Source organism: Terrapene carolina, unplaced genomic scaffold (assembly GCF_002925995.2).
Source record: "Terrapene carolina triunguis isolate 2854851 unplaced genomic scaffold, T_m_triunguis-2.0 Scaffold23, whole genome shotgun sequence".
In the NCBI taxonomy this organism is placed as follows: Eukaryota; Metazoa; Chordata; order Testudines; family Emydidae; genus Terrapene; species Terrapene triunguis.
Genome location: NW_020664374.1, coordinates 1,692,652 through 1,718,557, shown reverse-complemented (window position 1 = coordinate 1,718,557; position 25,906 = coordinate 1,692,652). Strand labels below are relative to the sequence as shown.

Below are 25,906 nucleotides of genomic sequence, written 5' to 3'. Positions count from 1 at the left end.
CTGCTCACATCTTGTGCAGTTATTTACAGCTGTGCAATGTGAGTGCAACACAGGTGTAAAACTCTACCATTCTGACTGCAGTTATGGCTCTCCCTATTATGGGGAAAAGTTTCATCCTACCCCTGGGCTCCTGCATAAAGGCCAAGCACATTCTGACCTTTATAACTATAGTCCAATATTTAAAAAGAAAAATAGGAGCCTAAATTTAAGCTCTTAAACCCATGTTTAGGGTCCTAAACAAGTGGCCACATTTTCAACAAGAGTATTGAGCATCCAGCAGCTCCCACTGAAAACAATGGCAGTAGCTGGGTGCTCATCACTTCTTCAAGTCATGCCATTAGTTTAGGAGCCTAAATATGGAATTAGGAGTCTAACTTTGGACTCCTGTTTTTAAAAATCTTTGCAAAGCTCACTATTAAAGGGCCCGGTTTTCCATCTTGCAGAGTAAAGTATTATTTGACAGGGTGGCAGAATTGAATTCCAAGAGCTACAAAGTGCCTTTGGGCATAGTGCTGAGCAAGGGGTGGTGTGTAAGCTCCAGGAGATGCTCAGTGCTTTGAGCATTGGCCTGCTAAACCCAGAGTTGTGAGTTCAATCCTTGATAGGGGCCATTTAGGGATCTGTCTGGGGATTGGTACTGCTTTGAGCAGGGGGTTGGACTAGATGACCTTCTGAGGTCCCTTCCAACCCTGATATTCTAAGATGCCCAGAGAGGCATTATGCTTCAGAGGTACCCCTTTGAGATACAATTCCTTTCTGGATCCTGTTTTGTTCAAGGGAGAGGAGAATACGTTACTTCCGCCTTTGAAACAGTGCAGCTTACCTCCCACCTTCGTGCTTGGCCACTTAGGGTAGGCCCAGGGTTAGTAGAACTCGAATGAGCAGACCCTGGGTTTGTTAAGCTAGGGCTTGAGCATCTACACTCATTTGCAATCCCGTGTTAGGAATTGTTGAACCCTGGGTCCCCACCCAGGGCTCCAGTGTTTATACTGCATTATGTGGGCCTGAGTCCAACCACACATATCCCAGACTTCCTAGTGCCCTTGGTTTGACTGTGCCCCAAACTTGACTAGCCAGAAGACAAAGAAAATCAGACTGTGGGATTGTGGGATACTTTTGGCAGAGTCCCTGAGCATGAGTTCAGTGGGGCTGTGTCTACACTGCAAAGCAATAGGGCTTGAACCCTGGGTGCCTATTTGTCTCAGGCTTGGACCTCCCCCCCACCCATGGGGTCCTGGAACCCTGGGTCTGAGCCCTAGGTTAGCGTGATTTGTGGTTAGACAGAAGGGAGGTTAGGCTTGAGCCTCGGAGTGCAGTGTAGATGTATCCTTACACTGCCCATTGAGCACTCCGGCAGATCCAAGACTCCACCGACTCATTGACCCCTCGCAATCCACTTTGCTCATTAGGTGGAGTATCCAGCGAGCAGGGGTTCTTGTGCAACACACTAGATGCAAAACTCGATGGGTCTTACACGTCTGCTCACCTCATTAAGACTAGGGCACCATTGAGCCTTAAATACGTAACTGTATCCTAGCCACATAGAGAACCACTAGTGCATGGCAGCAGGGTCCACACAGACACTTAGTGAGTGGCAGGCTAGTACTAAAAAGTTAGAACTTCAAAAGTAACCTCAAGATTCTTCTTTGGTTAAACAAACAGAATCACATGAATTAGGGAGAAATTTGGTATGGCTACTTAATTGTTCACCCACCAGAAAGTTTTAGCACATGAAGTTTTGTACATATGCAAGAGGAAGTTGTCCTACTTCTTGTTAAAATGTTTGGCTTAAGTCAGGCAGCCTGCAATAAAATGTAAATCAATTGCAATAATGTGATGAATGTCTCCAAAATGCTAAAGTCAATGCTACAATATTTATACCAGAGTAGTAACTTCATTGAAGAACGGACTTTAAGTAGCTTAGACAATATTCCCACACAAATAGTGAATATTTATTAATTTGGAAGGACACTGAATCAAGCTTTGCAAACCACATTGTACATTCATCAAAAACACAAGGTACATTTTTCATGTAGAAACAGCTATTTTTCTACGCAGAGCTATTTTATACTTTTCAATGATCAGACTTCAACAGTGATGTTGCCCCTATGAATGAATCTATACAAAGGTCTATTTTAAATGAACAAAGCACTGAAGGGCCAATACATAGAGAAGCAACAATAGTTATCTGAATTCTAACTGGTGCAGTGAATTAATAAATGAATTAATGATCCTCATTAAGCTAGATACATGTGTCTTTCAAAACATGGACGTGCCAAACTCTTTTCTTAAGATGGTTGTTCATGGAGAATCTCTTCCAGTTATAGCAATCTTCAGTGTTATTTGCAAGTACAGAAGGTAAAACATTTTCAGACAGAAGTGTGATTTTAATTTGATGAACTATTAACAATAAGATGAACTATTTTTCTTAGTTGCCATCCACTGTACAATTATTTACTTAGTGCTGTAATTTAAGTAACCAATTTTAGGGTTTTACGGTATTCTAGGACTAACCACCTGATCCAAAGCCCAGGTCTTTGGAAAGCTTCCATTAGTTGCAACAGGCTTTTTATCAGGCCGTAAGTTGTTGTATTTAGAAGTTAGCTTTCTATGACCTTTGCTTGTCTTCTTATAGTCAGACAAATAACTTTTCCTGAAGTACATTTGCTGAGCAATATAAAATCTACACACTAGAATACAATCATTTGCAGTTGGCGTTGTATCAAATGTTGGCCTATCAACTTGTTATTGTTTTCTTTACAAAACCATCGAGTCAAGCTGTAAAAGCCATTTTGAACATAAAGTGAAATCAATGAGATTTAACTTTTCCCTGGTTTCCATCAAAAGGTACAAAGCGGCCACTATTCATCAATGGCATTCTTCTGTATTTCACTCTCAGCAACAGGCCATTTTCACTGAGTTTAGTTCAGCAAAACATTTTAGCACAAATTTTCAAACTAGGCCACTTAAACCGAATGCCATGTCCTTCTCCGGATACTCACTCAACTACTTGGGTACTGCAACTGTTTTAGGTATCTAGGTTCCTTATTTGAGTGCGCAAATAGGAACTTTGTGCCTAAATCTTGGCATCCAACTTTTAACAGAGCTGTCCGGGTCATAGTGAGAAATAGGAGAGGAGAGAATTTCAACACGTTTCATTAACAAGAGGTCATCTGCAAGTATAGCTTTGACACATATTGCACTATAGTATGTGTGCATTCCGAAGGTTCATAGCACATCCACTTGATTCTCTGCTTTAGAGGAGACAGATATAGTATATGTACATCCTCAAGGACGAGTGCTACACTCTTTCCTCCTATTGCCTACTTTATCCTTAGCAAACAGAGGAATGGAATAAAACATAAGAGCCACTATAAGCAACATCTGTGATATTTTAGCAAAGCCTAATACAAAGCTACCTAAATTCAACAAAACTTGAGCAGCTTAACCCTTGTCAAGTTTGCCTAAGATTTTCCTAATATATTAATATGTCTCCATGTTTACATTTTTATTAAACAGATCCTTATTATTTAAAACACACATTCAGGATAGGAAAATATCTCTCTAAAATAGAGAGGAGATAGTATCCATAATTTCCTGTTTAATCAAAATGTAAATTCACAAGTTAAATGAATAAGGAGCAGAAATCTCAACATCTTGCATGAGAAGGTCACAAGAGGATCGCAAAATTGGGAGGTTGTTAAAAGAGAAATCGATGTTCCCCCCAGGAGAGCCATGACTTATTGCAGGTATTACACCAGACTGATTATCATTTGATGTGTCGATTTCTTTTAAAAGGTGATACAGGCACTGCTTTGTTGATTATGACTGTTAAATAAGGTCTTGATTTATTGCAAATATTGTACTGTAGAGTAATATTCTGACAGCAAAAGATTATTGTCAGACCTCATAAACACCAGGCTATTTCTCCACTGATAGGATAAATTACTGTTTACCACCAAGAAAGAAAGCTCAGAATATCCCCTTACTCCAGAGATGATTATTAAAAGAGTTATATTTGTTGATTACAAGGGAAAGGATTTGCAGTCAATTGTTCATGGGCCTTATTCTGTTCACACTGCAGTCAGTGGGGCAATGTGTATAGTGGGGGCACTGAGAGCCATTGACCCAAACTGTAAATCCTGTATATAATGGAAACCACTTCCAGCCAGGGGATGCGGCAATGCCTCCAGCACCCCTAGTTCCAGCACCTATGCAGTGGGGAAAGTCCCACAGTAGAAATACATTCATGGAGGCAGGATTGAGCCCTATATATGAACCTCACAAAAACTAATTTTGAAGCTATGCAAAGATTCTGGGTTTAAAAGTGACTCAGATGTTATTGGTTTCACACTTCACTTGAGATTATGATAAATGGAGCAGAGAAGTGGGTCCGGTGAAAAACAATGAGAGGATAACGTTCACCTCTATGCAATGGGCCAGCACAAGGCCTACATCATACTTAGGTACTATTTAAGACCTATTTTAAGGTGTTAAATGGTACTTTAAGTGATGCAAAGTTCTTATGCTGGACCTGCGTGCAAGGATGAATTTCATAAATAGAAAGACTGATAAAAGTAGCAGAGAGGAGGGAGAAATTTATTGAAAAAATAAAAGATATAAATACCATCTAGGTACCAATTTATGCCAAGCTAACTTGTGTATTTGTGTGAGGAAGTGAAGACATCTTCTTTTCCAGGAGCAGCGGCACAGGTGCAGCTAACAAAGCTGTAAACAGGGGAGTTTTAGGGGAGTTCTGCTGGAGGAGTTTGGAGTGGGCATGCGGTGTTGTGATTTTGTTTTAGTATTTGTTTGAATCTTTTTTCCCTCTTGACAGGACTTTAGGTGGGAAGGCTATGACAGGTACAAAGGCAGCAGTGGTTGTGACCGAAGCCATGGAAGAGACAATGAAAATGACCAGATGTGGAAGCTGAGCAGCGGTACATGATCCTGGAGTGAGTACCTGAAAAGAGCTTTGTTTGTATGAAGTGCTGCTTGATAGAGCTGATGGAAGAGAAGATCAGAGGCTTGGAGATGCAGGTGGAAACTATGGCTGAGTTTCAAAGGGGGTTCAAGCAGATGATGGAGCAAAGGCAAGAAGAGGCTGAAAGGAAAAGTAAAGATTTGCAGATGCAAGCTGGACTGAAGAACTTGGAGGAGATACTCAGTGGTTTGAGTATTGGCCTGCTAAACCCAGGGTTGTGAGTTCAATCGTTGAGGGGGCCACTTAGGGATCTGGGGCAAAATCAGTACTTGGTCCTGCTAGTGAAGGCAGGGGGCTGGACTTGATGACCTTTCAGGGTCCCTTCCAGTTCTATGAGATAGGTATATCTCCATATATTATACTGCTGCGTGAGGAAAGTGGTCAGTGGAAGCATGTGACTAAGAGAACCAGGCAGAGGAAAGGACCAGCTAGTGAAGGAGAAATAGAGCTCAGGAACAGGTTTGCTGAGTTGGAGAGTGAAGTGGCACAGCAGGCAGTAACTGAAGGAGGGAAGGCAAGGAAGAAGAGAAGAGTGGCTAGTCCTGTAGGAAGAAGAGAAGAGCCAATGGAGATACCCAGAGTTCAGAGCCCTAGGAGGATACAGGGTGACTTTCAGAAGATTTCAAGGGAGAATAAAAGACAAGAGGACTCACAGACAGAAAGAACAAAAGGAGGAAGGCTGGAGAATCACACCATCACCAGGAAAAGGCAGGTCTATGTGAGTGGTGACTCCCTACTAAGAAGAATGGACAGGCCTGTCACCAGAGCTGATCCGGAGAACAGAAGGTGTGCTGTCTTCCAGGAGCTAAAATATGGGATGTGAACCTGAGGCTGAAGAGGACCCTTCATATGGGAACAAATGACACAGCTAGATTCTCACTGGAACATATCAGGTGACACTATGCCACCTGGGGAAGACATTTAAGGAAATGGAGGCTCAGGTGATCTTCAGTGGGATTCTGCCTATCTCTAGAGGAGGAGAACAAAAAGGAGACAAGTTTATGATGATCAACTGATGGCTCTAGCAGTGGTGCTATAAGGAGGGCTTTGGGATGTTTGATCACTGGGAGGCATTCATGGACAGAGGAAAGTTCTCATGGGATGGACTCCACCTGAGTAGGGAGGGAAATAGACTTCTGGGATGGAGGCTGGCAGAACTCATTAAAATAGCTTTAAACTAGGAACTCAGGGAAACTGTTGGGAGATGCTCATGTAATCTCCATGCCTGATTTTAACATTGAGAGGGAGGAAAATCAAGTAAGGAAGGATACAGCAATGGAGAAAGGAACAGCAGGAGGAGAATGGACATTGAGAGGAAGGACAGTGCTGATAACAGTCAGATAGGTTACACTGGCAGTAGAATGACTGCAACCAATCAGGTGAGGAATGTGAGCAAATCCAAGCAGCAACAATTTAGATGTTTGTACACCAATGCAAGGACGGTGGGTGACAAAATGGAGGAACTAGAACTACTGGTGCAGGAAGTGAAACCAGATATTATAGGGATAACAGAAACGTGGTGGAATAGTACTCCTAACTGGAGAACAGGTATTGAAGGGAATGTGCTGCTCAGGAAAGACAGAAATAAAGGCAAATGTGGTGGAGTAGCATTGTATATTAATGATGAAGTAGACTATAAAGAAATCAGAAGTGATAGAGTGGATAAGACAAAGTCTGTTGGGGCCAAAGTCAAACTGGGGAAGAAAGGTACTAGAGGTTCCCCTGTTATAGTGCTTGGGGTGTGTTACAGACCACCAGAATCTGGTTTGAATATGGATAGAGACCCCTTTAATGTTTTTAAATAAATAAATACTACTGGGAATTGTGTGATTATGGGAGACTTTAACTTCCCAGATATAGATTGGAGGACAAGTGCTACAAATAACAGTAGGGCCCAGATTTTCCTTGATGTGGTAGCTAACAGATTTCTTCACCAAATAGTTGCTGAATGAACAAGAGGTGATGCCATTTTAGATTTGGTATTGGTGAGTAGTGAGGATCTCATAGAAGAACTGGTTGTAGAGAATAACCTTGGTTCGAGTGATCATGAGTTAATTCAGTTTAAACTAAATGGAAGGATAAACACAAATAGATATGCAACGGATCCTTGATTTCAAAAGAGCTAACTTTAAGAAATTAAGGGAACTAGTTAGGGAAGTGAACTGAACCAAAGAACTCAAGTATCTGAATGTGGAAGAGGCTTGATATTACTTTAAATCAAAGTTCCAGAAGCTATCTGCAGCCTGCATCCCAAGCAAGGGAGGAAATCATACAGAAGGGTTGCAGACTAAGCTGGATGAGCAAGTATCTCAAACAGGTGATTAAGAGAAAGCAGAAAGTCTACAAGGAATGGAAAATGGGTTGGATCAGCAAGGAACACTACCTCTTGGAAGTCAGAAAGTGTAGGGATAAAGTGAGAACTGCCAAAAGCCAAGCAGAGTTGAACCTTGCAAAGGGAATTAAAACCAAAAGGAAAAGGTTCTATAGTCATATAAATAAGAGGAAAACAATGCATGAAGATGTGTGATCGCTAAGCACTGAGGATGGGGTGGAGGTTAAAGATAATCTAGGTATGGCCCAACACCTAACGAATACTTTGCCTCAGGTTTTAATAAGGCTAATGAAGATCTTAGAGGTATTGGCAGAGTGACTATGGGAATGAGGATATGGAGGTAGAGCTTAATTGGACTAAATTGGAAGGGCTCAGGTAATCTCCATCCAAGAATATTAAAAGAACTGGCATATGAAATTGAAAGCCCAATAGCAAGGATTTTAATGAACCTGTAAACTCTGGGGGTCATACCCTGTGACTGGAGAATTGCTAATATATTTCCTATTTTTAAGAAAGGGAAAAAAGTGATCCAGGAAACTGCAGGTCTGTTAGTTTGACCTCAATTAAATTCAAGGTCTTGGCAATTGTATTGAAAGAGAAAGTAGTTGAGGACATACAGGTGAACAGTAATTCGGATAAAATACAACATGGTTTTACAAAAGGTAGATCATGCCAGACCAACTTGATCTCCTTCTTTGGGAAGATAACTGATTTTCAAGACAAAGGAAATGCAGTAGATCTAATCTACCTGGATTTCAGCCAGGCATTTGATACAGTTCCAAATGGGAATTTATTAGTTAAATTGGAGAAGATGGGGATTAATATGAGAATTGAAAAGTGGATAAGAAACTGGTTAAAGGGGCGACTATAAAGGGTCATACTGAAAGGTGAACTGTGAGGCTGGAGGAAGGTTACTAGTGGAGTTCCTCAGGGATCTGTCTTGGGACTAATCTTATTTAACATTTTTATTACTGGCCTTGGCACAAAAAGTGGGAGTGTGCTAATAAAATGACACAAAGGTGGGAGGTATTGCCAATACAGAGTAGGATCGGAATATCATACAAGAAGATCTGGATGACCTTGTAAACTGGAGTAATAGTAATGAGATAAAATTCAATAGTGCAAAGTCATGCATTTAGGGACTAACAACAAGAATTTTTGCTATAAGCGGGGAATTTATCAGTTGGAAGAGACAAAAGAGGGTGGGTGTATTGGTTGATCACGGGATGACTATGCACCGTCAATGTGATGTGGCTGTGAAAAAGGCTGAGGCATTCCTGGGATGCATCAGGTGAGATATTTCCAGTAGAGATGGGGAAGTGTTAGTACCATTATACAAGGCACTGGTAAGACTTCATCTGGAACACTGTGCAATTCTGGTCTCCCATGTTTAAGAAGGATGATTTCAAACTGGAACAGGTGCAGAGAAGGGCTACTAGGAGGATCCAAAGAATGGAAAACTTACCTTATGAGAGGAGACTCAAAGAGCTTGGCTTGTTTAACCTAACCTAAAGAAGGCTGAGAGGAGATACGATTGCTCTCTATAAACACATCAGAGGGATAAATACCAGGGAAGGTGAACAGTTATTTAAGTTAAGCGCCAGTGTGGAGGAGTGCAGTTCTGGAACAGCCTTCCAAGAGGAGCAGTGAGGGCAAAAAACCTAATTGGCTTCAAGACTGAGGTTAATAAGTTCATGGAGGGGATGGTATGACAGGACTGTCTATAATGGCATGTGGCCCATCAGCGACTGCCAGGAGCAAAAATCCCCAACTGCTAGACACTAGATGGGGAGGTCTCTGAGGTACTACGGAGAATTCTTTCCCAGGTATCTGCCTGGTGGGTCTTGCCCACATGCTCAGGATCTAACTGATGACCATATTTGGGGTCAGGAAGGAATGTTCCCCCATGATAGATTGGCAGAAACCCTGGGTTTTTTTTCACCTTCCTCTGCAGCACGGGGTATGGGTTACTTGCAGGTTTAAACTAGTGTAAATGATGAATTCTCTGTAATTTGAAATCTTTAAACCATGATTTGAGGACTCCAGTAACTCAGCCAGAGGTTAGGGGTCTATTTCAGGAGTGGGTGAAGTTCTGTGGCCTGCAATATGCAGGAGGTCAGACTAGATGATCCCGATGATCCCTTCTGGCCTTAAAGTCTAAATAGCATATTTTCTCATCTAAAGCGATATACAAACTCAGTAAAGAAACACTGTCAGGATAAAAATCATAGCAACCAGCTTAGAGTGAAATAAGTAAAGTTTCTCTATAATCAAAATCATTCTTAGTGGGTTTAATAGGAGGGCTAGATTCTCCTGGTGCACCCCACCCTATTAGCAGGTGCTAGATACCAGAGGAAGCTGAAGGTCAATTACTCTAGACTCACTGGAGGAGATACAGGTCATTGGATGCCACACATGGATATTAGGAAGCCAATATAATGCTGTTGTACCCTCCAACTCCCACTGACTGCCCTTCCCCTCCTATGGATCCCTGACCAAATGGAGGGCCCTCTGCAGAGACCAGGTATTGAGGAGTACGAGGTCACAGAATACCTTCCATGTAGGAACATGAGATCTGTGAGGGGAAGACACTCTCTGTGTATGCAATCCCATGGACCAGAATCTGGCTCGGATGTCCTGAAACCAAAGTTTTCCCAGCAATTTCATTTTAATGCTAAAGGGTTTAGGGTTTCAATATGCCCTGTCTGAAATAGACTGGGCTCCTGCATAGGGTAAAACTGTTAGAAACAGGTGCTGTTTTCGGATGATATGAAACATTTTTGAGACCCCATTTTTCTGCCTCAAATGATCACGTTATTAGAGGTTAACCCCATGGAATGTTTTGCTGATGTACCCGTGCTGGATCTTTTCAAGTCAGGCAATTAAAAGAGAGAACACACCCCACCGCGCTTGTCCTGTAAAGAGCACTCATGTGACAAGCACTCTTTGATGTGCCATCAGGACGCAGTTGGGAGCCACCAGTGCTTTGAAAATGTCACTGACATTTAATAAACAATTGAGCTTCATGAATAGTCATTAAGTAAATGTCTTTAGAGCTGGCACCTAGCTTTGGAGTGGGTGTGGCAAAAAAGACAATTAAAAATATCTATGCAGTGGTTCTCAAACTTTCGTACTGGTGACCCCTTTCACATAGCAAGCCTCTGAGTGTGACCCCCCCTTATAAATTAAAAATCACTTTTTTATATATTTAACACCATTATACATGCTGGAGGCAAAGCGGGTTTGGGTTGGAGGCTGACAACTCACAACCCCCATGTAATAAACTCTTGACCCCCTGAGGGGTCCCGACCCCCAGTTTGAGAACCCCTGGGCTATAGTGACAAACTGTAGGGTCTTGAACCATGTTTTTCTTTCACTAATAACACAAGCTCTTTTCTTCAATGCAAGACTTTGTAGTTGTGGATGGGAAGTACCTAGCATACAGGCTGCCACACATATACCTGCAAATCCTGGCGACAACACTGCTACAACAACACTGCATGCGAACCTGAACACAGTCATGCCTTACACGTGTGATTTAACTGGCTCTAAAATGCCTTCAGTTCTGTGGAGTAAGCTCGCTACAAATTCCACACTATCACAATGGCCCACTCCCTCAGGTCTGGGCTGGCAATCTGTTTGCAGACAACATCTAGGGCTATGTTGTTTCCAAATCCCAAGCAGACATTAATCTTCTTAACACAAAAATTTCCCTTCACTGGCGTTCTAAAGAGACAGCACACCCTGTAGTGCAGCTTGAATAAGGCAGCTAAGAGAACGTAGAAATTTAACAGAATAGTTTTACTTATTGAATTTCCATGCTTGTATAATTTAAGCTATTTTAATATTTATATTGCCAGCCAATTTCTCTGCCATGCAAATATTTGAATACAATAGTCGTAAATAAGCACAAATGCATTTCAGGACTTTTTTAGAAAATGTGCCTTTTCATAGTTATTAATATCTTTGTTCCCTAAAACAGAATAACATTTTACTGACAGCAATTAGCACAGAACTACAAAACGTGTCTTTGTGTATGTGTGTCTATATTCCCAAATAAAAATAACAGCTAAGGTTATGAGTTGCCCCCCCAAATACATACAAATACCACACATTATTTTAAAAGACATGAATTTGTGTACTTATAACCTTGGCTGGTGATTGCAATGTTTTGTAATGTTTGGGGATTTTTTTATAATGAGTGCAAAAGTACATGTTGCTCTGAGCAGGACCTCTTGGTTTTAATGATTAGTTAACAAAGTTTTGGTTTGGAGCATTACTATGCTCTTTGTATTGCTAGTTAATGAGCCCAGTTCTCATTTACACTGCACAAGTTTGGCAGATTAAAAGGGCCTTAAGTGAGTGCAAATATGATTTATGTGGTGTCAAGGAGCCAATCTCTCTCTATATTTGGGTTGAATTAATGTTATAAAACCCTGAGTGGAGAAAAAGGATGTAGACCTTGAAGTGAAGGAGAGTAGACTAGGGAGCAATGAAGAACAACACTACAGCGGCAACCAGGATCCCTCAGCAACAGCTCCCCCACAGCTTCCTCTTCCTCTTCAGACCTCTGCTTTCCTTTTGCCCCACTGTGTTTTTAAATGCTGATACTCTAAAAGCTAACACTTAAGTGAACAATTCACAGCCAGCACTCTGAGCCTGGGTTTAAGGATTACACAAACCGCACTGCAACAAGGTTACCCTGATATGAAAGTACAGAAGATTTTTTTTCTCATGTGTAGTCTCCCTTTCCCACAGCCCAGTCCTAGAGGGCTAAATAGTATTCGTGCTATTTTTAACTAGCTTAATCTCTCTCCTGATGGCCTTATACTCACGGCCGGTTCTAGAGATGGCTGGGCAGAGTGCTTGCCCTACATGCCAACTTCCAGAGAGGACCGTACTTTTCATGGTTTTGGGGTTGTTGTTTTTTTGCTCCCTTCTAATTGGCTGCCCTTTTTTTGCTCTGCTGATTGTCCAGGGTTCATGTTTGGTGTGTTTTTTGCTCAGCTGGTGCAGGGGTGGGAGGTACTGAAAACGTTTTTCACTTGGCTGCCTAGGACCACCTCTATTTATAGAGATACAAATCTTCTTTGGCCCGCAAAGGTCATTAAACCCCAGATTACTCTTCCCCCTGAGTGCACACCACCGGGGCTGTGCTTTAAGCCTTTGATGATTTGGGGCATTGATTTGTTGTTGTTGTTGTTGTTATCTTGTTTAGATTCTAGGAACTGTGAAGTCCTTGTAGCAACCATCTTGTTACCAAGACCATGTCTACAATTACACAAAATGTATGTAACTCTCTAAAAGAGAAAGGTTTAATGGAATGTTGTCTCTGGGCTCTGCTAAGCTCATGAAGTGGTCACTTGATGAGCTAAATTATATTACAGGGAACGGGTTATACACATATTGGCCACCATGGCAATATGTTCCTGTACAGACTATCAGCACTCATGCTGCAAGTTTGCAGAAGAGAATATAGAGAGACGCAGAGAGGTATACCGGTGATACTGACAAAGGTCTCACATTACACATACAATTCTGGAAGGAAGTAACTGTATCATAAAATGTCAGAAACAAACATTAGAACTGAAAAAGACATTAGGCTAGTGAGTCCATCTCTTGGGAATGCAGGACTGTTTCCTACAGTATACTTTCTAATACTTTGTCTAATTTAGTTTTAAATGTCCCATGCGTTGGAGGTTTTCACAATTTTCCTGGGGAGGAACAGAATATCATTTTTTCCTGATATTCAGACTGTTTTTCTTTTCTGAATTTCATCCCATTGTTCTTAATTGTACTCTGTGTATCACCCTCCATAATTCTGTTCTTTCCATGGGTCCTGATCTTGCAAAAAGATCAGGGCTGGTGGGACCCTTACAGTGTCCAGCAGACTTCATTGGACCTCTACAGAGAGAGTTCACCTCAGGCAAGTTCAGAGATTTGGTTTTCACATGCTTCATATATCTGTAGACTCCCAGCACCTCCCCTCCTCATCCATCTGTGAGCCAAAATTAATGAGTGAGATACTCAGCTGGTCTCTCTGCCTAATGACACCAGCTGAATCACTGGCCTATATACATTTCATTTTGTTACTTGTAAATTCATTTCTATAGCCCCCTTGCAATTTTTGGTGCTCTTTTAAAAAAAAAAAAAAAAAAACCACCGGTTTGGCAATAGTTTCTGCTATCATGATGGCCCAAAGTCATTATTATTATTGTTTATGTATATTTACTATAGCACCTAGAAGCCCAAGTCATGGGCCAGGGCCCCATTATGCTAGGTGCTGTACAAACACAGAACAAAAAGATGGTCCCTGCCCCAAAGAGCTTACAGCTGAGGAACTATCATCTCCCTCTTCCCTGATATGATTGCCCCAAATCTCTAGCATATTGTAACTTTTCTGTATCTTAATTCAGTAATTTGCTTTATATTCTATTATTTAGTTGGTAATGATTATATTTTTTTTCCTTTGGGCCCATCTACAGCCTAAATGGTGATCTGTTTAATTTTGATGACAACAATATCTTGCAGAACATTAGGGCCTTTGGGAATTTGTAGGAATTTTTGACTAATTTGTGGAATACATCATACTGAAAGGTTGCATCATCTAGTGATACAAATCACCCGATAACCCAAATAACTCATTGCTAAGGGATGCTGTGAAGGCCAAAACTATAACTGTGTTCAGAAAAGAATTAGGTAAGTTCATGGAGGATAGGTCCATCAATGGCTATTAGCCAAGATGGTCAGGGATGCAACCCCATGCTCTGGGTGCCCCTAGCCCCTGACTGCCAGATGCTGGGACTGGACGATGGGGGATGGATCACTTGATAATTGCCCTGTTCTGTTCATTCCGCTTGAAGTACCTGGCATTGGCCACTGTTGGAAGACAGGAGACTGAGCTAGATGGACCATTCTTATATTCTTATTTTCAAATACTGTACTGAAAAGCCAGTAATACTGATCCACTCAATGAATATCTGAATAGAGAAAACCTCTCTTCCAGGCACCCCTCAGTGTTTTATAAGGAACTCCCTCTACTTCAGATTGACATTTTAAAAATTTCACATAAACACCAGGTTTTAAGCTATCATGCCCACGAAGGCCATATAAGAATCTGGATAGATAGGTTTGATCAGCACAATTTTCAAATGTTGGTACCTCACTATGGTATGCAAATCCCACATTTGGAAGCTCAAATCAGTATTTAGTGCATCAGTGCTCATTTTAAGTGCCCATCTGAACATCCAAATGTTAGATCAGTATATCCTATGACAGTGCTGGTGCATGAAAAATTGGCCTACAGTACATATCTAATGGCAGAAAAGAAATTGACTCCAGAGGTTGATTTTTGCTTAGAAGCATGACTGAGAAGTAGCAAGGGTAATGGGGTAAAAAAGTAACGCCAGCTCGGCCGCTTCTTTAAATTATAACTTGGAGTCTATGAAGAGGCGTATAAAAAAGGAATTTGCCCAGTTACCTCATTATTTGTGATCTTAAATGACTATGTGAAGCTGGCTTCTGACTTGTTTAAATAGAGCGGGTACGTGTATTTATTCGGATACCGCCAGCAGCTTCATATTTCAGATGGGGCTGTTCTGTGCATTTAACGAGATTTCTTGATGAAAACTGTCAAGCTGGCATGACTCCTGGTGAGCACAGAATAGAAGTGGCAGGTCACTCACACTATCTCTAGCTTTCTCACCATCTCTCCTAATTAGTTTCATGCCTCCTGTCACAGATATTGGAACCAAAATGTATCCTGGGCTTGACCTTGATCTACCAACATCCAGATCACAGTTAACTTGCCTGAAGAACTTACACATCCATATTCATTATTCAGAAGCAGAACAAACTTTTATGTTTGCTCCATTTGTTAACACTCTCCTTAGCCAGGCCATATACCCAAAAGACTTACTAATACGTTAATTGCATTTCAGTGACAAAACTGTCTGTCAGCCATGAGAATGCATTATTGATGCAAGAGGATGGGCCATAAATTTTCCACATTAAGCCCACAGATCAGTGTGTTTTACTCTTTATCCACAGTGTTTCCCAATAAATAATATAGATGCACTTAAATTCTGCTTTTTAAAAATTCATAATTGGTTAATATTAAAGCAGCAGACTGCTACTAACACCACTCGCCACATGTATTGATGTGTAGCTTACTTCAGTGTCATCTATAACCTTTGGATGGTGATTGACTTTTATGAGTTTTTTAATCTACCAAGTGCTGCATCTATTGTTTATATTGTGTTACGTTTCACTTTACAATTTTAGCAATCTACGCCATTTAATGCATAGTTCATTTATTATTAATTATTATTATTATTAGACAGAAAAAGGTTCCTGTGGAAATAAAATGGCCATTAAGTTTTAATTAAAATCAATTGATAAGGTCAATGGAAAAAGGCATTCATCAGCTGGAGGTGTACCATGCCTTTGAAACATTAAGAAAAATACTCAAACAGTGGATGAAAGATTAACTTGTTATGAAAACGTTTAATTTTATTAGCTCTACCGCTATGCTCTGGGCTACGATAATAAACAATGTTCTTGATGCTTGCTATTTAAAAAAATCAATGATCAAAACATATGTCTCAATGCAGGGATAATTTAATAACACCTAATTGCAGAATAAGCATATTGTGGCAACTTAAAATGTAGTGTAAACAGCAGCTGCAAGTTAATATTATTTCTAGGTTGGTAATACTATGAAGAGAGGAGAGGAAGAGAGAAGGGTTTTGTTAGAAATCCAAACAGTCAATTAGATTGAAGTCTGGATTTTGGCACTTTTCAAATGAACACTTGTAAACACTGTAATTCCCTGAATTCAAAGTGTACTTAAATGAAAACAAACTTTCAAAAAATGCCCAGTCCATTCCTCACTGCACATAGTATATTCTTCATCATTTTATTCTGAGTTCATAAATATCAACTGTAATTGAAATAGGTGATCATTTTAAAAATCAATATTTTCTAGCAGTTTATGGGCAACATTTTCAAAGTAGGGTCCCTAAAGTTAGACACCTACAGAGTTAGAGTCCTGAACATCTGAAGTTCCCACTGAAATTAATATTTGTGGAAAGCATTAGCCCTTAGTTTACCATGAGAATAACCTGACTGGTAAGAACATAAACACAATTAAAGTCAAACATGTACAATAGATTGCAGTGTAGTAGATTAACTGCTGAAACCTGTCAGATTCAAAGCACAGAAATGAGATCATGTCATACACAGAGTGTAGAAAACTATATATTGAACTTCTTAACCTTGAGAACTGAGCATTCATTCAATTCCTACCTGCAGAGGTTTTCACAATTTCTGAAGTATTTCTGAGTCCCATGAAGTCAAACTGATAGAGTCTCCAAGATTTCTGGTCTGCAGCCTCTACTGAGTTTTTCCTCCATCTGTAAATCATTTCTTCTTTAGGATAGCCATCTGTAAATTTTTAAAAAAGTGTTACCTTTCTTAAAGAGATGTTGGAAAATATATTTATGATTTTTGACAATTTGAGAATGTTAAAATTCTTGGGGGGGGGGGAGGTCTGTTCCAGTTCCTTTATTGATACAATTCAGCAGAGGAGAGTTTTATGGCATAGACAAGAAGAGCCAATAGTCCTGGCAACAATATGCTTATTGAAAAAGATGACTTTATTAATTCATTCACATACCCGGTTATATATTTCTATAGAAATAAAAGTTCAGAGGAAGTTGTTGGGAAAGGACAAATTAGGGCTGGTCAAAAACTTTCTGTTGAAAAATTTTAAATGAAAATTGGGTTTTCTAATAAATATTTTTTGTGGTAAATATCTGCTTTCCTAGATTTTTAAAATTATTTTTAATTGAAAAACACCAAGACTGAAATGTTTTGCCTGAAAATTAAGAAATGGTATTATTTGGCCAAACATTTTTCAGGTTTCAGCAGGTTTCTGGCCAAAAAATGTTTGTGAGTTAAAACAAAAAAGTTGAGATTTTCCACAGAGGAAAAAAAATTGATTAGCTCTAGAACAAACAGATCTTTCAGTGATGCAGATGTTTATACTAAATGAAGCCTGGTCATATATGACATTAGTTTAGTGTGAAAGAGTCTCCATAGTGGTTTAGTTTTACAAATAACCTTTCAGAATGCGAGAAGTTTTTTAAATTAACAGTGTATACCATGATATTTCAAAAATGAATTAAGCACAATGCAACCAAGCAAAGCTTTTGTCAGAGCTTTTTTTCAACCATATTAGTTCTAAAGGCCAGGAAATGCAGTAATGCATCACATGATCCATACAGCTGAAAGGACTTAAGGCTTGGTCTACACTAAACCCCCAAATCGAACTAAGGTACGCAACTTCAGCTACGTGAATAACGTAGCTGAAGTTCGAAGTACCTTAGTTCGAACTTACCTCGGTCCACACGCGGCAGGCAGGCTCCCCCGTCGACTCCGCGGTACTCCTCTCGTCTAGCTGGAGTACTGCAGTCGACGGCGAGCACTTCCTGGTTCGACTTATCGCGTCCAGACAAGACGCGATAAGTCGAACCCAGAACTTCGATTGCCAGCCGCCGAACTACCGGCTGGGTGTAGACATACCCTAAGCCTTCTTTACCACTACAATAATAATTAATAATTATTAAATTCGGCTGCCCAATATTTACATTTCCTTCTTTATTTACAGAATATTTAATTCTATATCTGAATGAGCAAAGACCTTCCAGAAATTCATTCATATAAACCATAACAATAAGAATGTCTAGAAAAGAACAATACGCCTTCACTAGTTAAGTCTATCGGCCTAGGTACACAAAAGGGGTTAGGCACCTAAATTCCTATTTTAGGCATCAAAGTTCCAGTTTTGGGACCACTGCAATGCACAACCCCCAACCCCCCGGACCCTGTAGGAAGCTAAGCTCACTCAGCATCTATGTTCAAATAAAAGAAGTAAAGTAAAACAAAACAGTTTGGAGTGGGAGAGGACTTTCCTCATAACTTTCAGCCCACGGGTTAGAGTGCTCACCTGGGATGTGGGAAGACCCCCAGTTCAAGTCCCACCTCTGCTTGAGGGGAAAGAAGAGATTTGAATTAGGATCTGTCACTTCTCAGGTGAGTGTCCTCACCATAGGGCTCTGAGATATTCTGATGTGGGGTCCTTTGTAATCTCTCCGGTTGAAGTTGTTGCACTCTGGATAACTACTTGAAGCATCATTTGGGCTGGAGAATGAGCGAGTGAGAGAGAGAGCTCAAGCATGAAAATTACTCTATAGGTTGGTAGTTAGGGAACCCACCTGGAATTTGGGAGACCCAGGATCCAGTCCACCTGCTCCAGTTGCTCTTTCATTATTTATCCAGAGTGCAACAGCTTCAACAGGAGAGACTGAAGGAGCCCTCATATCAGAATACCCCCAAAGCCCAGTGGTTAGGACACTTACCTGAGCGGTGGCAGAGTCAAGTTCAAATCCTTTCTCCCCTTCAGGTGGAGGGGGGAGTTGAATTGGAAGTCCCCCATATCCCAGGTGAGTATTCTAATCTTTGAGCTAAAACTCTGAGGGAGGTTGTCGTCTTCCTCTTGACTTCCTGATAAAACATCATAGGCACTTAACCAAGAGAGGGTTAAGCACACACCCCTCTGGTCGGTTGGCATCTCCCATTGGCTAGCTTAGCAGCTGCCTGCCTAGCATACTGGTTTTTGTGAATCGCAGTCTAAGGTGCCTATCTCTCCCCATTCATTGTATGGGAGCCTAGGCGCCTAACCCGGGCTTTGTGGATCCCAGTGATTTTCTAGTGTTTAACTCCTATCCTGATTATCACAATGGTCTGTTCTGGCCTTGAAATCTATGTATATCGTGCTTTCTAATATATATCCTAATAAACCGTTAGTCACTCCAGTATATCGTGCTTTCTAATATATATCCTAATAAACCGTTAGTCATCTGGTAATTATTAAAGTAGATGTACATCAAAAGATAAACTTGTACAATGGGAAAAATGAAAAGTAAATCCCACCTATTTAAATACAATCCACTTGTTTTTTTCAGGTTTCAGAGTAGCAGCCGTGTTATGCATCCGAAGAAGTGGGTTGTAGCCCACGAAAGCTTATGCTCTAATAAATTTGTTAGTCTCTAAGGTGCCACAAGTACTCCTGTTATTTTTGTTTTTTTCAATATATTTTTTCTTTTCTCTGATGAACATTGTTACACCCTGATATATGTGTTGAAAAGAACAAGCTCTCGCATAATCCCTCTCTTGATCTTGCTAAAAGTTTATTCCATTATTATAAAGACTCCCTTATTTATCCTCCATCCCAATACAGCAAAGAAAGATACCCCAAAGTCCTTCACTTCTGATCTTTCCTAAATGACTACAGTAAATCCTCACTTAAAGTCGTCCTGGTTAACGTTGTTTTGTTCTAACGTTGCTGATCAATTAGGGAACATGCTCATTTAAAGTTGTGCAATGCTCCACTCTTACATTGTTTGGCTGCCTGCTTTCTCCACACCTGGCAGCCTCCCTACGCCCTCCCCCCTCCCCACAGTGCCTCCCGCCCGCCGGCAGACCCCATGGATCAGCGCCTTCCCCCTCCCTCCTAAACGCCGCAAGCCAGGTGATTGCCCTGGGCAGGAGGAAGGGGGGAAGAGCGAAGACTCAGCGCGCCTCCCCCCTCCCTCTCCTGCCTCCTGCCAGCGGCAATCAGCTGGCTTGCAGTATTCAGAAGGGAGGGGAGGGAGGGGGGAGGAGTGAGGACGCAGTGTGCAAAGTAAAGAGAGAAGAGGTGGGGGAAGGGGTGGAGTGGATGGGCCGAGGGTTGAGTCCCCTGCCCCTGACAAAATCAGTGCCTATACTTGCAAGAACAGCAAGAGGAGCAGCCAGACAATCCATTCTCTTCCACTCGCTGACTCCACCACCTCAACCAAGCTTCATACTCAGCAGTGATGATTGTAGTATTAAATTGTTTCTTTAAAATTGTTTAAAACTCATACCTGTATTAAATTTCGTGTTTAAAATGTATATAATGCCTTTTGTCTGGCAAAAAAAAAAAAATTCCCTGGAACCTAACCCCTCTCTATTTACATTAATTCTTATGGGGAAATTGGATTCGCTTAACATCGTTTCACTTAAAGTTGCATTTTTCAGGAACATACCTACAACTAGGGTGACCAGACAGCAAATGTGAAAAATTGGGACAAGGGGTGGGGGGTAATAGGAGCCTATATAAGAAAAAGACCCAAAAATCGGGACTGTCCCTATAAAATCAGGAGATCTGGTCACCCTAACTACAACATTAAGTGAGGAGTTATGGTACGTTAATTTAGAATGCAATGTTCCTATATTCTCTATCAATGTTTGCACAACTGAGTTCCCCATTCAATTTTAGCAGAAGAATTCTAATGAAAAGATGATAATTCATACTGCAATGATCTGTGGGGGATTTAGAGGTAATTTGTTGCCAGGCAGATTATGGCATTGGATCCATGCAACATATTTAAGCAGTAGAGATCCTGTGAAGCTTTAAATACCCCCTCCTAATTGACTAAGTGCATGTCTGGAATTTGCTCTGTGTACGCTTCTAATTGAAATGAAGTTGCTCCCGTCTTTACCTTAAATAGCTTCTCAGACTGACATTATTTGGGGTGGGGGGGACTCTTCCTCATGTCCTCACAATTCATAAAGGAAGTATCAAATAGCATCCTAGATACTCTAAGGGCTGATGTGCTCTCTCACTGATTTGGGATGATAGGCTCACTGCTTCACTTGAAAGTAAGAGCAATACCTTACTGAAGTCTGCCACTGCTTCTTGGTCCTGATCTTGCCCTTTAGGAGTGGAGATGTGGGGGAAATGAGATTATCACTCACCCCATCAGAATCCTTGCTACATCCATAGTTCAGCACCAGTTAGCACAAATACTGAGGGCAAAGTGCTACCCCGAAACAAGCTTCACATAAAATACTCAGATTTTGTAATCTGAAAATAGGTCATGTATGATTTCTGAGACGTCTATGGGAGAATTCTTCATTATTCCTTCAGCCACATTCAAAAAATGACTAGTTCAAACATGATTCAGCTCATAGTTATTTGTCAGTGGCCTGAGCAGTCTGTGGTCAGTCAGTAGTTTAAGAGAATCTAGTCCTCCAGTATTTTGTGAATTTCCAGATGCTTTTACTGCAGTGAAAGAATGTCAATCTGAACATAACAAGTCTCAGCGTCAGTCATTGTCCTGGAACCATATGCACCAGAATTCAGTTGACCATAGAATCATAGAATCATAGAATATCAGGGTTGGAAGGGACCTCAGGAGGTCATCTAGTCCAACCCCCTGCTCAAAGCAGGACCAATTCCCAACTAAATCATCCCAGCCAGGGCTTTGTCAAGCCGGGCCTTAAAAACCTCCAAGGATGGAGATTCCACCACCTCCCTAGGTAACGCATTCCAGTGCTTCACCACCCTCCTAGTGAAATAGTGTTTCCTAATATCCAACCTAGACCTCCCGCACTGCAACTTGAGACCATTTGTCATAACTATAAAGGGAAGGGTGGCAGCTCTCCTGTGTACTGTGCTATGGAATCCCTCCTGGCCAGAGACTCCAAATCCTTTTACCTGTAAAGGGTTAAGAAGCTCGGGTAACCTGGCTGACACCTGACCCGAAGGACCAATAAGGGGGCAAGATACTTTCAAATCTTGGGGGGGGGAAGGCTTTTGTGTGTGTCCTTTGTTTAAGGGGTGGTTCGCTCTTGGGACTGAGAGGGACCAGACATCAATCCAGGTTCTCCCCATCTTTCTAAACAAGTCTCTCCTATTTCAAACTTGTAAGTAAAAAGACAGGCAAGGCGTCTTAGATTTACTTTGTTTTCTCAACTTGTAAATGTACCTTTTACCAGAGTGTTTATCTTTGTTTTGCTGTACTTTGAACCTAAGACAGAGGGGGGTCCTCTGAGCTCTTTAAGTTTGATTACCCTGTAAAGTATTTTCCATACTGATTTTACAGAGATGATTTTTACCTTTTTCTTTAATTAAAAGCCTTCTTTTTTAAGAACCAGATTGATTTCTCCTTGTTTTAAGATCCAAGGGGGTTTGGATCTGTATTCACCAGGAGTTGGTGGGAGGAAGGAGGGGGGATGGTTAATTTCTCCTTGTTTTAAGATCCAAGGGGGTTTGGATCTGTGTTCACCAGGGAATTGGTGAAAGGTTTCTCAAGGCTTCCCAGGGAGGGGATTCTTGTGATGGTGGCAGCGGACCAAAGCTAAGCTGGTAGATAAGCTTAGGAGTCCTCATGCAGGCCCCCACTCTTGTACCCTAAGGTTCAAAGTGGGGATACAGCCTTGACACCATTGCTCCTTGTTCTGTCATCTGCCACAAATGAGAACAGCTGAGCTCCATCCTCTTTGGAACCCCCCTGAGGTAGTTGAAAGCAGCTATCAAATCCCCCCTCATTCTTCTCTTCTGGAGACTAAACAATCCCAGTTCCCTCAGCCTCTCCTCATAAGTCATGTGCTCCAGACCCCTAATCATTTTTGTTGCCCTCCGTTGGACTCTTTCCATTATTTCCACATCCTTCTTGTAGTGTGGGGCCCAAAACTGGACACAGTACTCCAGATGAGGCCTCACCAATGTCGCATAAAGGGGAACGATCACGTTCCTCGATCTGCTGGTTATGCCCCTACTTATACAGCCCAAAATGCCATTAGCCTTCTTGGCAACAAGAGCACACTGTTGACCAACATGCCCTTGCAATAAAACGTACCTTAATCCAGAGTCACAGGCATCTGCTCTGAGAATGGTTGGCTTACTTACATCAAAGAAGATAAACACTTATGACTCAGACAGAAGTTGTTTCACTCTATTGAATGACTGCTCTTATGTTCTGCACCAATGCTAGGTGCTTTCACTTTTCACTTCACTCAGAGGGTATCATTTTCTGACAGGTTGACCACACATCTACCTAGATAGTGAATCGTACTTAGGATTTCTTTCCATTTCAGAATGGATTCAGAAGGTTGCAAATACTTAATGGTTTCTTACTTTCTCAGCATTTGGGACTTTATATTATTCATTATATGAGGTCCCAAAAATATCTAGTTGTTTCCAGCCCAACAAGCTCTTTCACTTTGTACAGCATCAGACTTTTAGACTTTATGTTTTCAAAAGACACTACACAGGTTTTTTAAATCAGGTTCCTCTTCAGTACAGCCATGTACACAAAGTATTAGTTTATCTGTATAAATGTCTAGCTTTTCCAGGTGCTTCAGTAGTTCTGCCATTTTCCTGTGAAAGATCTCAGATGCACTAGTAATGCCAGAAAGAGGTCTGTGGTGAGACTACTGTATAAATGGAGTGAAAATTGTGGTTAACTTGACACTCTTTGGCTGTAGTGGAATTTGCCCCAAAACATCTGTGGCATCTAAAAGAGTAAATACTTGGGGAGCTACTTGGGAAGATGTCATCCAGTGTGGGATAGGACACATTTCTCTCTCTAGCCTGATCTTTCATTGAGATTCAGGTAATCAAATAGGCAGAATTTTCCAATTTGATTAAGCATTGGAATCAAAAGTATACACCAGTAATTGGGCTCTACAATTTCAATAGCCCTCCATCTAATGATTTGGCCTATATGCTCTTTTACTTAACGGAGCACTGGAATTGAAATTCCACTTGTTCTTTGGCTGCGGCACGACCCATGACTTCCTAGAATTATCTGGGCAAAGGATATAAGAAAGACCAGTCTATTTTTCTTGTGACATTGCAACTCCTTCCACTTCTCCAGTGCAACAGATGGCAATGAATTAGCCGATCTTCTTGCCTTTGTGGCATTCAGCCATCCATGCTGAGCAATCAGTGGCATGTGTATTTAAGAACATAAGAATGGCCATACTGGGTCAGACCAAAGGTCCATTCAGCCCAGTATCCTGTCTACCGACAGTGACCAATGCCAGGTGTCCCAGAGGGTGTGAACCTAACAGGTAATAATCAAGTGATCTCTCTCCTGCCATCCATCTCCACTCTCTGACAAACAGAGGCTAGGGACACCATTCCTTACTCATCCTGGCTAATAGCCATTTATGGACTTAACCTCCATGAATTTATCTAGTTCTCTTTTAAACCCTGTTATAGTCCTAGCCTTCACAACCTCCTCAGGCAAGGAGTTCCACAGGTTGACTGCACTGTGTGAAGAAGAACTTCCTTTTATTTGTTTTAAACCTGCTGCCCATTAATTTCATTTGGTGGCCCCTAGTTCTTATATTATGAGAACAAGTAAATAACTTTTCCTTATTCAATTTCCTCACACCACTCAATGATTTAGAATCTTTTTTATTTGGGATGGTTTACTATTCTGTGATAAAACCTTGCCCCAGAAGGAATGAGACTTAAATGCCTTAAAGTCATTTTATGACATCTTGATTGCCAGTCTTTGTATAAGTTCAGAATTATGTGCAGTTGATAAAGTTTTCTTTGAAGTCTGGTCATGTTCTAATGGCAAGATCAGATATTTATTTAAGAGCCCAAAGACACGTTTGTCCCTGATGCCTTCATGATTACTTTTTCCAAACACACAACTGTCTGCTAATCTAATTCATACAAATGCCATGTAAATGCTTTATTTTGTGCATGTGATTCCAAAAATATTTTAGAGTGTGTACAGTCATCTTTAATTCTAATAGTAAAGTAAACATTACTAACTACTGAATACACCTTTGCCATATTTGCAGGGCCGTCTCTAGGTTTTTTGCTGCCCCAAGCAAAAAATGTTTTGGCTGCCCCCACCCCAGCCCTGAGCTCTCTCCCCCCCCCCCACAACTGCACCCTCCTTCTGCCGCAGCCCTGGGTCACTGGTAATTCGCTCCCAGGGCGGGTCATTCAGCAGGAATTTTGGATGTGCACAGAACACAGACAGGATTGGTTCCCATATGGTTACAGAACTGCAGTGAAGTGGAACAATTTTCAGCTTGTGTGATTGGAGGATATTTGGATGCATATTATAAGACTGTCCTACATAAATGAGGAAAAGTTGAGGTGCCTTTATTATTCTTTTGTTCCATTCTTTGTTTCTATGGAGAATTTGCCAATGCAATATCACTGTCTTCCTTTTAAACAAATAAAACTAAAAAAAAACCCCAAAAAAAACCAAAAAAACCAATGGCTGTTGAAAATAGCAATTCCAGTCCTAATAACCACTGGGAAGCATTTCTTGCTCAATTTATTCTACTTTTTCTACAGCAAGTTACAGTGGATCAGTATATTTGATTTGGGAGAAATGAAGTAACAGCTCCCAAATTGAGCTTGAGCACTCCTTAATTTTGAGGGTGTTCAAATCTGGAAAAGAAAAGTCAATTTCTGCTTCCATGGCTCAGAAGTGGAAATCCTCCTACGTGCCTGGTACTGTATCTAAAGCTGCCCAGGTCCAGTAGAGCCTCCCCTCCCTTACTTTTCATTTTAAATTCTAGTGGGATCCACGTACCTCCCTTGCTAGGCTTCAGATAGACAAGGGCACTGTCCATTTAGTCCACCCAATTCTTTCTTTGCGGGAGAGCCCAGGGCTGGGGCGGCGGGAGGGGCGGGGCGGGGGAAGAGCCCAGGGCTGGGGCGGCAGGAGGTGCGGGGGGGGGGG

At 41.2% G+C, this 25,906-nt stretch overlaps 1 protein-coding gene across 1 annotated transcript in view; it reads right to left on the bottom strand.

Annotated features, from left to right (window-relative positions):
* Positions 1-25,906, bottom strand: part of LOC112109713 (gamma-aminobutyric acid receptor subunit gamma-3) — a 514,545-nt gene that overhangs the window by 60,170 nt on the left and 428,469 nt on the right. Inside the window, exon 6 of the mRNA XM_026648999.1 lies at positions 16,623-16,760. Coding sequence (XP_026504784.1) covers positions 16,623-16,760 — 138 coding nt within the window. The remainder of the gene's footprint in view (positions 1-16,622; positions 16,761-25,906) is intronic.